The sequence below is a fragment of the Schistosoma haematobium genome, chromosome 4 (assembly GCF_000699445.3).
Source record: "Schistosoma haematobium chromosome 4, whole genome shotgun sequence".
NCBI lineage: Eukaryota > Metazoa > Platyhelminthes > Trematoda > Strigeidida > Schistosomatidae > Schistosoma > Schistosoma haematobium.
This window is the reverse complement of record NC_067199.1, coordinates 37,495,496-37,510,365: the sequence shown is the minus strand read 5'-3', so window position 1 is coordinate 37,510,365 and position 14,870 is coordinate 37,495,496. Positions and strand designations below refer to the sequence as shown.

At 33.2% G+C, this 14,870-nt stretch overlaps 1 protein-coding gene across 2 annotated transcripts in view; it reads left to right on the top strand.

The window, feature by feature from the left end:
* Positions 1 to 14,870, top strand: part of ARHGEF28 (Rho guanine nucleotide exchange factor 28) — a gene marked incomplete at both ends in the record, with an annotated part of 78,376 nt that overhangs the window by 15,121 nt on the left and 48,385 nt on the right. For both annotated transcript variants that reach the window (XM_051216334.1, XM_012938154.3), the window contains 3 exons: positions 3,106 to 3,302; positions 8,770 to 9,038; positions 12,125 to 12,247. Coding sequence is in view for 1 of the 2 variants with exons in the window: in XM_012938154.3 (XP_012793608.3) it covers positions 3,106 to 3,302; positions 8,770 to 9,038; positions 12,125 to 12,247 (589 nt within the window). The remainder of the gene's footprint in view (positions 1 to 3,105; positions 3,303 to 8,769; positions 9,039 to 12,124; positions 12,248 to 14,870) is intronic.

Below are 14,870 nucleotides of genomic sequence, written 5' to 3'. Positions count from 1 at the left end.
ATGGAGAACCTGGAAGCACTGGACCGCTCGTGCGCGAGACTGACAGGCCCTGGGTTCGAATCTCGAGGGGCGGGCTCGTGGATTCGCACTGCTGAGGAGTCCCATACTAGGACGAAACGGCCGTCCAATGCTTCCAGGTATTCCATGGTGTTCTAGCTTCAATTGACTCATGATTTCAACTATTGAAATTACTAAAATTTCCACAAAACCCCTTCAGATAATTTACATTTGTAAAAATGTCCGAAAATGTCAATATATTACTCACTGTTAATATCTGTTGTGCTGTATCACTTTTTTCTAATCTCTTTTAATGTCATTATGATCATGACCAATGGTTAAAGATGTTGTTCTGATTTGACTGAGAATCAAGTACTATGATTCAGATCCATTCACTCTTCAATTTTCCTTCAAATTTACGGTTTTTAAATTGTCTTACTTTTTTCTATTCTGTAGATCGTTTCATTCTTCTCCAATCGTATTGTATGCGCTGAATATTTTCTACTACTAATGATACTGTTCTTACTTTTATTACTCTCATATTTGTTTTGTTGAGTTGTAAAGGCTAATTTCTTCTACATCTGACTCCAATAAATAATATTCCGTTGACTGAGTATTTAATTCTCTCTGGATAGGTAATCTAACTAGATTAATTAATCAAGGATTTAATCTTTCCTATCTTGAACCATACACAAATGGTACGTGTACTTGAATCTTACGCCACTCCTTCTCTTTCTTCATCTATCTTTGGATTAAGTGACCCCCTCCTGTAAAAGGTAATATAATTATTATTCTACGTAAAGAAAATGATCAAATGCACATGGCACTATAAACACAATAAATAACCCAATCATCAAAATAAATGGATAGATTAATGATGATGATGCTGAGATTTTGACATTTTTCCAAATATATAATATATTAGATATGCATGTATACCCAGTCATGTGTTTAATGTTGATGTGTGTGGTATCAACAAAAGTATCATTGCTTAAATTTGTAGTCAAATGTTTACAGTTGTATATCATGTACTGTATTCCTGATAGTTCTATAACAACATTATTTTTCATCATGATCAAAAGAACAGACTAATATTAACTTATGTGCTGTTCGCATTGGGTATTTTCTTGATTAACACAGAATTATGCATTAAATTTAACGAAATTTATACATAATTATATACTTCAACAAGAAAATGTTTTATAAGTGTGTGTACAAATGGTGTTTTTGTGTAGTGTTGATTCCGATGTCAGAGGAACAAACAGTTCTATTATGTGAAGTGGTTTGAATTATTTTTTCCGGTTAGCGTGTTTTTAGCGAGTTAGTTTTCTACGGGATGGGGTCGCTAACCCCATGCCCAACCCTCCTCCTTTACCCGGGCTTGGGACCGGCAGTAATGCTAGAAGAGCTACAGGCGGAGTTATTATGTGAAGTAGTGGACTTTAATGATTTATAGTGGGAAGAATATTTGAAGGCTGATTGTTCAATTAATGAGTAAAATGCGTCTATCGATTGATTTAATCAACTATCAACATTGTGCACTTGAATGATATATATATATACTTACCGTTTACCCTTCAGATCCATCGACAAGACTTTGAAGCCATGATAGCAACCAGAAAAATAATTTACATTGACAAAGAACACTTCTTTCATCAAAATTTATTTTGGAGATAAAGCCCCATCTTAAGTTCTGACAAAATCATTCGTTTCTGTTGGGTGTTGTACACTCCAGTCGCCTACTAATTAGTGTGTACGTTAGGAATAAACTGTCGCTTTTCATCACACCATTGTGTATACAGAGTTTTACTCACCAACAGCTATATCTTTGAAAGACTCCAGCAATTTGCTGCTCCACTAGAATTACATTCCAAAATTATCCACACTCAGAAAATTAACTCACAAGAGTATAGGTGAAAAATAATCTGTGCATTACAGGGGCGACAGAAATTCATTAAGTCTAAACTCTGTATGCCAAAAAAGGCGTATACAATCTCATATTCTGTTATAATTCTAACCATTTTCTTATTTTTCATATCTTATAACCTGTTGATATTGTCCTCTTCTGATGATTTGTAGTTATTGATTTGTTGTCATGTATCCACTTCAATTTTGTCTACTTTGCATTCTTTGTATTTGTTCAGTGAATCAGATAATTACTACTTCTCAACTATAAAACCATATTCTTCACCATACTAATTGAGTTATTTTTTTAAGTAACCAGTAATGAACGTTTGGATACTTGAAATTTACGATTGCTTTACAACTCAATACAATTCTATTCTGCAAATGACTAGCATAAATGCTAAACATCTGTTGAAGATGTATTAAATGATAATGTAGTTCCAAAGACAGGTTTTTTTGTTTAGTTGAGTTTGTTCCTTGTCAACCTCATGTAGTGGCGCTTTATCTGTCACCATCTCTCGATACCTCATCTGGTTAACAGATGTCATACAGTATATGTCACCTACATTCTATTGGATAAACAGATATGTCAGTTTCGCTATTCGAATTCTGTCCATTTTACCTTGTAACTTTCAACTTTGTTTTTGTTAAGTGGTTGTAGGTAGTCGCCAGGAACTTAATGACTTGGGTTTCGTCCTAGTTGGCACTCCTCAGCAAGGGATACCTGTAATGAAGGCTCTGGTTCTCCTCAGTGGATTGGAAAGTAGATCACAGTCTGAGGTGTCACCACAAGTTAACTGACTTACTGTGGAATAGAAATACTGACAGCTGGTTGATCATTAGTTAGTAACTAATGTCATATCTGTCAAGTCTTTTAGCATTAATTACATTCTATCACATTTACCAAGTACGAAACCCAACTTCAAGGTTGTCCATTAAGCCATGATTGAGAAGTCCTAGCAATTGAATGCTCTCTAGTTTTCATTAGTTAGTTAGGTTTATATCCTGTTGTCGAATTCATATACTTCATAAACCAACTAAACATGTTCATTTTCCAAAAATGATCGTGATTGAATTTTGGAAATGTTTTACTCTTACGTGCATTTTTGTTATGCACTTTTTATCTGTTAGCTATTCCTATGTATTTTTGTGTCATGCATAATTTAGTTGTTAATTAAATTTTGTGAATTTGTCAACTTACAGAGATTCTAATGAAGATGAAATATCCTGTAAAGATGATGAAAAGATCAGAAAATTCTTGGATTCTACTGTTTCTGTTTTTGAACTAATCGATCAAACGAGTTATTTGCAACAATATCCAAGCTGGCTTGGATATTGTGGTCCAGAAAATAAAAAGAAATACACTCCAACCTATATTAATCGAAATGATAATATATGGGGTGAGTAGTCTTATATATCATGTAACAATATATATTATACATTGTTAAATAAGATTTATGTGGTAATTAGCTACCGGATCACATTGTCAGTTTGGGAATTGCTCCAGTGCGACAATACTATAAACTTACAATTATTTTCTGAGATTAATTACTACTTAAATCGCATGTAACAATATATTGTATATATTGTTGAAGAAGATTTATGTAGTAATTAGTTTTGGAAGAAACACTCTTTAGAAAAATGGGTAAAAGTTTATAGTAGCGTCACCCTTAAGCGATTCTTAGTTGACAATGTGATGCTGCAGCCACTTCTCATTTCATGATCAAACTGTCTGTATTAATCAAAAGTATTTTGCAGATAGGAGTAATGAAGCGTTTTAGACTTCAGTGTTTTTTCATCCTCTTAGTATCAGTTTTCTGATCTCAATTTCTTAGAAACACAAACACATAACGATATTGATTATTCATGTAAAAAGTTTCTTTTCTTGAATCTTTCGTACAATGACAAACATTTCAATGGTAACCTCATCATCAACTGCAAGATCTTCATCAATAAATAATTCATTGAAGAGTTACCGAGATGAAATTATGTGAAGAACAGTTGTTGTCACCGTGTCGATATGAACAGGTCATATGTAAAACTCGTTGTCGAGTTTTGCATTCTTACTTCATTAGTTCATGCCTTTTATTCAATGTACCATTAATAAAATAGTTTATCTTCACATGTTTATCAAGAACGAAGTATGCTACAATAAAAACTGATTAATTTATGTTACACAAAATGTGTATATAGGAGAGTGAGTATTTGATACATCTAACATTATCCGTTTTACTGTGTGATGACAAAGGGAATTCTTTCGAACAATTTTAAACCTTTTTAACATGACACATAGTGTGTTTCTGTGGCTTATTGTAATGATGAAGATAAAAATGATTCACTTTTGGATTGCTCCACAAACACTCAAAAAGTAGTTTATTCAATTCTTTCGGTCTCATCCCTATTTTGTACTGCAACCAATTATTGTTTCATAATTTTAGATTAGTTGAAACTGTATGCATAAATATTTATCACTTTCTTTTTTACTAAATATTTATAATAATCCTTCAAAAGTATGGGTCTAGATATTGTGTTCTTCTGAAGTTCCTAACTTTCAACTTCATTAACGGAATTGTGTGTGTTTTGTCAGCGCAAAAAATCTATTTATCTTATCACATTAATTCGCTTGGATGCAACTAGATGATTTGGATTTTGCAGATGACCTAGTCATTCTATTGCATACCCACAATCAAACGCAGGTCAAGCTAATCAGTGTGGAAGAAGCCTCTGCATCACTAGACCTCAACATACACAAGGGAAAAAAGGGAGAACACTAATACAGTCACACTTGATTGAGAAACTTTGGAAGGGGTGGAAACACTCACCTATCTGGCCATCATTATCAATGAACAAGGAGGATCGAATGCAGATGTAAAACCAATGATTGGCAAAGCATGAATTAACATTCCTACAGTTAAAGTACATATGGAATTCAAAACAACTGTCAATAAAAACTGATTGATTCATATGTTTTTGTACACTAGATAAACTGTGATATATACCGTTTTTTTACACATTGATTATGTATATCCTTAATCAAAATGAAGTTTATTCATAATCAGATCTTATCAATTGTATTGAGAATATTGATTTGTTTGAACCAACTACATAATCAATCAAACTGATCACATGTTGTTGTCTAGTGAGTAGTGATATAATAAGAAATAATGTTCTTTTTTCTTTTATGCACAAATAGTTCATTATGTGATGGCACAATTCTTATTACAATTTTTGTTAAAAAGCGTTTTCTGCACACATTCAACTTCTTTTTTTTTCTTTCTTAATTCCAGTAAATCTAGTTTATTCATAAATAAGCATGAAACAAATAGTTTTGAAGTCAGACAAATTTATGTTATTAATTTCGTTTTAGTTTGGAATAATGAAATTTTGACAAATTCGAATAAGTACGTGTATATATATATATACCTAATGTGAACGAAGACGTCATGTCGGGTTCTTCTTAGGTTCTTCTTAGTGCAGATTGAATTGTATCGAACAAGTTGTAATGTGGTCACTAGTCTAGGTGAAGCGACATTGCATGCACTATGTTGGGATAAGATGGTGGTTGGAGGTAGTCAACAGAGAACTCTGAACGTGGGTTTCGTGCTATTTGGCACTCGTCAGCAAGATGTACCTTTAATTTTGAGGAAAGTGATGCTTCCTGACGGATTCGATCCTGTGTCACTCAGCTTCATAGTCAGAGACATTACCACTGAGCTATCCGGGTCGCGACTGACTGGGTGACATGGGATCGAATTCATCAGAGAGCATTAGTTCCCTCACGATTACAGGTACACCTTGCTGATGAGTGTCAAGTAGCACAAAACCTAGGTCTAGGGTTTCCTGTTGACCACTTTCAGCCCCTATCTTTTCACAGAGTATGATCGTAAAATATGAAAACCGGACATTAAAAAAAAACACATGATTTGCAAATCTTCCTTCAATTTTCCTTTACATGCTTCATGATTCTTTCACTTCTGTTGTTATTGAAATTACTCTCTGTTTACATTCCTATTCTCTTCAATTCAATCTTCTGCTGTCAGGCATTCCACTCCTGATTGGTGTTACATACTACTTATATCTGTCAACATAAGTTGCATACATCACATATTTAGGTTTCATGAAACATCAACTTTTCTGTTTGTGTTCTGTAAAAATTATACATTATTGCAGAATGTAGTTGAATAATGCTATGGAAAATCGAAAGAAACTTTTATTCAACTCATTTAAATTCACTTTTCATAAACTATTTCTTAATGAAATCACACTTTTCTTAGTATTTATTATGTTCACATGATTCGATCCTTATTAACTAATGTTTTTAATTGTGTATCCTAAATCACACTTAAAAGCTAAGGTGGTCACTTTAATGCTCTGTGATTTTGAATCATGTTTATGGTTTAATTGTTGTTATTGATTTGATTTAAAATATTTCACCCCGTGGCGACCACTAGAAACTATGAAGCACTGGACAGGTACTTCATTGTAACATAGAGCTTAACAGTGTACATTCATCACCTACCGGGAATCGGATCCAGGACCTTGGTGCTTCTCAGTAAGCTCCTAACCTTTAGACTTCTGAGTTGGCACCCAATGACTTATTCCGGTAACTTCAGTTCATTTTCTGTATTGCACAGTCATCATCTGACTGAGATTTGACGATCATATATGTGGATCAAATGTAAATACTTTCCTTATCTAACAAAAATCTCATGGTGTTTTGGAATTCGTCTTCTGACAATATTCTGTGTTATTTATTAACATTGTCTTTATACTCGATACCTTGGTTCGGTTGAGAGCTAATACGTCGTAGCTTGTGATAAAGTTCAAACATTCTATTTTACCTTAATCAGCTTTCGTTCGCTAATCGGTATTTCTGTCAGTTAATCATCAGTTAATGAATTTAGGGTTTATTTTGGATTTTAAACTGTTTTATCATAAGTTTCTAATTGATCAAAAATTAATGATGAATTATAGACTTCAGCTTATAATACAGTCGATACTAATTCAAAAGTTATGTGCGTTAAAATCAAAGTTACTTTTTAATTAATTTATGTAATTGATATTATAATAATACAATACAATTCACTATCTAGAAATGTCTAGAAGAACAAATTAATTTCAGTAGTTGAGATCATGAGTCAATTGAAGCTAGACTATCATAGAAAACCTAGAAGCACTGACGGCCGTTTCGTCCTCTTGTTTAAATGATCTTCATTTTATCTTTACTATCGAATTCGAAATTATTCGATCAGAACAGTAGTTATCACGATCTTTACTTTAGTTTTCGATACATGTATTTAATAAAAGATATCCTTAATCTGTTTCAGATGTACAGGATGGTAAGGTTCGTAAGCGGATACGTCATCATTTAAGTTTTGTAAAGAGTCTTATTTTCCCATTTATATCATCCTTATTGTCATATAGTTAAATTCCACGAATTTTCAAATGACAGTAAATTGTATCAGGTTTTTTTTACAGGCATCTGTAAACAATTTATTTCTTCAGTACCAAACGACTGACGTTATGAAGTAGTTCAACTTCACTTCTATACATCTAGTTATTGGTTTTCTCACACTGATTTACGTGCATAGATTGTTGCGTTAAACAGTTTGCTACAAATATTGCATATCTGTCACACTTCTATGTTCATATTTTCCCCTGAAACAGTAAATAATAGATTTCCATTGATCTGTTCAGTGCACTAGTCAGTAGCTTAAATAAATCAGAATGGGTGTGGCCGTTCTATTTCTCCCAGAAATATTTTTCTTAGTATAGGAAGATTTATGGAGATCGTAACATTTTTATGGTTGAAGTAACAAACTTATCGGATGGTTCACATTTCTAAGAAGTCCAATGCTAGGACGAAACAACCACCCAGTGCTTCCACGTTTTCACTAGTAGTCTAACTTACGAAAAAATTCTGCAACCTCCGGAAATCTCTTTATGCTACCTTTAACAATCATTTGCTCTCCAGTGACTAGCCTTAAGATGCAACTATAGAAGTTCTACTAAGAAGCCATGACTAGCGGAGTTTAATTATGTTGAATGTGAGATAGTTATCAACCGCAGGCGATGGATGAAGGTTGCGCAATATCGTGGATTGATTCAAACCAGATATGTATTTCGTTTGATGCCAGCTCATTGGTCTAAAGGTCAAGCGTCTGCATACGAGACCTAAAGTGCTTGGTTCGATTTTCGGGAATTGTAGTGATGGTTTAGCTAAGATCTGTTCGTGATTTAAACTATGAAAATATTCATTTGTTAAATACCAATTGTCCAGTAAGATAGTTGAGTTAAACTATTTCAGCTTACATTCATAATAGCTCAGATGCATTAACTTTTTTCTTCCCTTTAATAATAAATTTCAGTATTCCTTCTAAATTTTTCTCAAGGTTTGATCTTTCTTTGTACTATTGGTTCTTTATCATTTTAGTCGTTTATTTATCTTGTTATGTTAATCAACTGACAACGTGAGCCAACGTATATCTGTGCCAAGCTCTATGTTGATAATATCTGTCTGTTTGTTCGGGTTTCTCTCATTTTCTGAAATATTTTCGCTTAACACGCTTCCGTATCGTGTAGCAGTGGATCACTGATGCCTCCAGGTAAAAACCTAGGTATGTTTAACCATAAAAGAGAAACAAAATTAGTAAAATTATATCGAGAAACTGTCTTAAGTCCTTAGGAATATGTCAAGTTTTCTCCAATGTTGACTAGATCTGTGAGGCAAGCAAATAGAAATTTTAGTGGGATTACAATTGGCTTCTATTCTGGGCCATATTTGATAAACTCTCGGTAGTTGCTTTCGTTTATTTCTTGTAGATCATCCAATTTTTCTTTTTTCTTTACTTTTTTTTCACTTTACAGAACTCGTATTTTCTGAACGTGGATATGTAGATATGTTACTTATTGTTAGAGATTTATATATGAAACCTTTCCCGAAAGTTGATGTTAATTCAGTAATTGGTTTATCTACGGATCATTTATTAGGAGATACAGATTTATGTACAGCTTTATTCCCGTGTATTAATGAACTTGTTACTTCTCATGAGAAAATATTTCGTGTTCTAGCTGGTTTACATCTAGAACGTGAAGATCATATTATACCATCATTAGGAGCTTATTTGGTGCAGTTAGTGAGTTTTAAATTTTAATTTTGTAACACAATATTCTTTTTATAAAGTGGTTGTTCTTGTATCTATTTATTTTTGGATTACATCTATTTATAAATTTGAACACAGATATTGGTACAAAAAGGAACCAAATACATATACGCCACACAAATCTCATTTGATTTGTGCGAGGGCTGTGATACTGCCCGGTTGCCCAAACCGATGCAGGTGTTTTCTTAGGGGGCCAAACCCGGAACCTTCGACCTAAAGGTCTGACAGTGGAGCAACGTTAGGAGATCTAGTCACATGGTAGCCGGTGACCAACGATTGGTTCATACGCCATTTATTCCTTCAGGATACTGTAGCCCATGTGCACTATTGGTTTGAAATGAGGGTTTTCCAACTCCCCTAGTTGGACTTTTCATGTACACCGACCCGGTTAAAGCGCCGGACATTCGCTCTTCGTTCTCTCAATTTCGTAAACAACAGTAATGTCGCGAGAAGACGGTGAATAGGACTTTCTTGGCAGTGGTTTTATGCACGTGGCCATGTGAGAGCATCTCGAGAGGGAGAGCGGACTCTCACTACCCTCGGCCGTACCAGGGCATTTGGGGGAGACTTACATCAATAGTTGGAGGTGTTATATCTTCATTAAAATGATTAAGTATTGTAGTTTTCAGTTGACTTCCGTTAAATTCTATTTATGAACAGTTGAGAATCTAATACGAACATGAATGAATATGCACTTAATATACCGTAGGTTTGATACGCAACAGCATTTCAGTTTTAATAATTCATATATTATTATCCGAAAACGGGACTTTCAGGTTAACTTTATATTCCAGTCAAATATTAGGAATGAATAACTCAATGACCTTAGACCACATGTCTGAGTTAACAAACCAAAAGCAGTCACAACCACTAGGTTAACAAGGACTGTTGTTACACAAGTAGGACTTAGAAAATGTCGTCGAAATTATTGTGTAAACAAAGAACTAACATTTTAAACATAAATGATAGATAACCCGATCTCTTCTTAGCGTTAGATCACGTAACAGCAATATCTTCACTTTAAGTTTAAAAGAATGAAAAAAATTGACAGAAGGTAAGCGGAAAGAAAAAAAAGCGACTGAAGCAAACGTCACAATAAATGTTACGCATGTGTTTTTTCTTCAAATCAACTCTAAGTTACTTTAGTCAAGTTGGTCAATGGCATATTCCTACCATTTTTGATGCTAGTATGAAGCAATTATCTTGTTTATTAGTTGCTTAAACTAAATTTCTTGGTTTTATATTCTTCAATATCCGTTAGTTGATTAAGCGTACCATGATTCGTTTTAATCCTATCTTACAACCACATGGTTTCTCTTGCTAACTCTTCTGTATCAAGGTTCATTTTTATGAAGCGAGGTCGTTAACCCCATTTCCAATTTTCTTTTGTTTGCTCGGACTTGAGATTGAGAGTAATTCCTCTATAATTTGACTAATAATCTTTATCTTGATTTCTTACACGTCCTTCTTTAACAGTTGTTTCATTAGTGTAATACATAGAACAAACAATAATGATTGACTGCTTATTAACTAAATACTGATAAAATCCTCCATAACTCATTCAATGACTTCTTTAGTGAATTGTTTTTTAAATCGTATCAACTGTAAATGTGAATCTCCCATGAATGATTAGTCTTTATTTTGTACGCGCTATGTACGTTCCATAAAAAAATTGATGTTTCAGAGAAAAAAAAAGCTTCATCTATTGGAAACATTCTGTTCGTTTATTTTATTATTGAAATACACTGTATCTCTTGGATGATTGTTACACTTGTTCAACTAGATAACTAAGAGTAAGAAACTGTGAGTAATACTAATTAAACAGGTCTAAAAACTAAATCTGTCATATTATTATTATTATTATTATTATTATTATTATTATTAGCTTTATTCAACATTATATTTTTGGTACAATATAGAATTCTCAGCATAAAGTATTTCAACAAATTTCCTTTTCTTATACCTTGATCTATTGTGACGATAAATTTTGAATGATGACCGGTTAGATGTTAGGAGTTCGGTTATCCACATTTGATTAATGTTCATTCGTTTCAATGCATATTGCCAGCCACCATGATGTCGCTGATTGTACCTTTTTGTATCCCGTATAGCGAAAAGTTGTAAACTTTTCATAAACGCGCCTGAATAGATTGTGTGCACAATAGAGATAATGATGTGCTAAAACAAACAACAAAACAGATAACTTGATGAAATATCTTGATCGGAGGAACAGGTAGCCCAGATATTCAAGCAGGCCGCCATTCAATTACGTATATCTATTCACCAAACAATAGTATTGATAATAATAATAATAATAATAATAATAATAATAAAGTATGTAATGTTATTATCAGAATGGGTTTTGTGGAGAGTTTTAGAAATTTCACTTGTTGAAATCATGAGTCGATTAAAGCTCGACCACCATGAAAAACCTGGAAGCACTGAACGGCCGTTTCGTTCTAGTATGGGACTGCACGATCCCGCCCCCGCGAGGTTCGAACCCCCAGGACCTATCAGTCTCGCTCCAGGCGCCTAACCAACTAGAACACTGACCACTGATAGGTCCTGGGTTCGAATCTCGTGGGGGCGGGATCGTGGATGCGCACTGCTGAGGAGTCCCATACTAGGACGAAACGGCCGTCCAGTGCTTCGAGGATTTCCATGGTGGTTTGGCTTCAATCGACTCATGATTTCAACCTATGTAATGTTAATTGACTTAATCCATTGTAGAACCAGTAACATCTCCATAAAACAACTACTTACTTTAACATTGTTTATTCTTTGATGTTATTGGATTAGAATGAGATTTTTAATTAATTTGCATAGTGATTTAATGCTTGTACTCTTTTTATACTGTAAATATAACATTAAACAACACACTTGTTATTACTTTAGCATTGTGAAATAATAATCTTATGCACGCAAATTTGCGCAAATACAGTAGTACACTGTTGTTTTTAATGTCTTTCAGTCAACATTATTGATTATGTTGTTTGTTTGAATCAATTTATGAATTTTATAAATGTCACTTTTTTGTCTTAACCTTTATTTCTGTTCAGTTTGACCAAGAAAGTCTTTCATCCTTATCACAGTTATATGGCCATTTTCTATATGCACAAAAACGTATTCGCGAACGTTTACAAGCCTGTAAAAATCATGCACGAATTGCAGCTTTCTTTCAGGTATGTTCACACTTATATATATCGACAGAGTATTCAAAAAAAATCATTTATTAATGTTTTTCACACTAATAAACCGATATTTGTAAATAGATAGATTGATGTATTTCAATGTGTACCTTCAGACGTTAGGAAGTTGGATGTAGCCGGCTGGAAAACCTGGACTTATGTCTCACACTGTCTACTTCTTGTAAGTGAAGCGCATCTGCATTGTTGAGGGAAATGATACTTCTCTTAGGATTCGAACCCGTTTCACTCAGATTCATAGCGATCCAGGCCTCAACTGATCTCGTGAAGGACTGAGGTATTTATAACACATTAATTACTGAATAGTGATTATCTGATGTTTGTCTAGTCCTGTATTATTGATTGAATTCTATCAATCAATTCGAAATGTGATCAATACCTCCGTGCACGTAACATCTATATTTGTTGCATGTGATGTTGAGTCTGTAACACTCAGAGTGATTATTCGAATCATGCATCATAACATCTCATAGAGTTGTGGTTTCTACCTCGATCTTCGAACTGTATATCTGCTTCGACTGACAGCATTGAGAAAATAAGATAAATTAATGGCAACAAAATACGAGTAGGTGACCTCCAAATAACTGGTTCTGTGATTTACTGAAGTTTTGTACTTCAAATTAATGAGAAAGAATCAATAATGCCGGTAATATTTATGGTATCTATTATTCATCCAGAGATAATATTTCCAATATTCAGTAATCACCATGTTAGGGAACAGCAAATAAAATTTCGGAAGTTGGTTTAAAATGAATCATAGAATACATTATACCAATGCTGATTAATGTTCTTTCAAATTGTATTCTCCTTGTTCATGAAATATAATAAAGAGATTTCATTATAAGCTCTTATTTCCACCATATTTATATCCCTTATTCGGTATATTCTAGTATGCTACAATTCTATATTCATAGTAGACAATTGAGGATAATTTTAGTCATTTAGAATATAATTTTTCATGAAATTTACATTGTAATGTGCAATATTCACTCATTCAATAAACAGAATAATAGTAACCGAAATTACTGAATACAATACATCTGTTGAACATTGAAAACGTTTCAGCCAACTTAAAATGATCCCATAAATTTACATTTCCACATGTTTGTTTCTTTCTTTCTCAGAAAAAAAAATTAAGTGGTTCTTTGGCGCCAGTCCTAAATTCTCCTTCTTTTTCCTTTATATCTCGATTGTATGTGTGTGTCTGTGTCTGTGTGCGTGCGTGCGTACGTATGTGTGAGTATTTATCTACTTGTAAAATAAAGTAACTTCATTTTTGTCTTATTTCCATTGCTTCTATTCATGGAAAAGATGTTTGTTTTTTTATTCAAAAGAATTGGTTGTTTGTTTCTAGATAGAATCGGGTTAACAACCTTTTTTTTTTTGTTAAAAAAAAACTATTCTCCCGTATAATTACAGCTGTTTTTAGATATAAATGATAGTGAACTTCAATTGGTTCTCAATGGTTTGTAGTTTGTAAACAGTGTAATAATGATTAAATTTGTCCATTAAAAGGGATACAATAGATTGTTACAAATTAGAATTACAAAAAATTATTTATTATCTTTAGTGTTTGTAACTTTGGAAGTGATTGACTTTGAATTCTTTTGTTAAAAATTATCGTTAGTAGTTTGCCAGGTTTATTTGATTAAATAATACAGCTGTCCTAAAAGATAAATTAGTATGATATATGTATGCAGAATATGGTTTATTGTTTTTTTTGGGGTGGGGGCTATTAATGCTGAATATGCGAATCTGTTCTGTTGGGATACATTGTTTATCTTTTAAAGTAGTAGAGCAATGTCTGATTAAGTCATAGATTCTAATTCTGTTTCATCTACACCAGCAGTTTGAGCAACCAATTTGTTATGTTCTTATGACCTGTTAATTATCATGTGATATGATCATCAATTAGAACACCGACTTACTGACCAGGTCAATGATACATAAACCAGTACGAGCAGTTCAGAGTCAATTCCTTAGTCTTTGTTGATCCACCAAGATAGTAGCTTCTCTCCCAACCCAGCTGGTTCAGTCCAGAACGCCAATATCAGCCTCCATTGTACGAATAATATATTTAAGATATACTGGGTTTACATAGAAACAAATCCGACCGCATCACACCATAAAATAGAAAATAAAAATTATACAAGATCAAGGTAAAATGTGGCTGTGATTGTGAGAGACTGTAACTAATAAACCGGGAATAACATAAGAATAGTAAATCGTATAATAATAGTCAATAGATCAAATAAAAGTTCATAATAAAAGGAATATAAATTCACATATAATGTAGTCACTTAATAGTTATACAATAAGAATATATACATATTCATAGTCCATAAATAGATACTAGCAGTTACCACTCGTCCGGATATAACACAAGTAGTATCTGTAACAGTCAGATTTAGAATATGGCTGGTAGCCATTTATTTGTACCTTCGTTAAATTAACTAAACATGTGTCTATCTTTTCCAATGATGTTTTGTTACAAGAAATATATATATTTCTTGTAAATCGAAAGGTGATCTCAGATATCAGAAAATAAGTAGATCAGTTGTTTCTATCCAACTGTACTTCAAATGTTTCATATTTACTA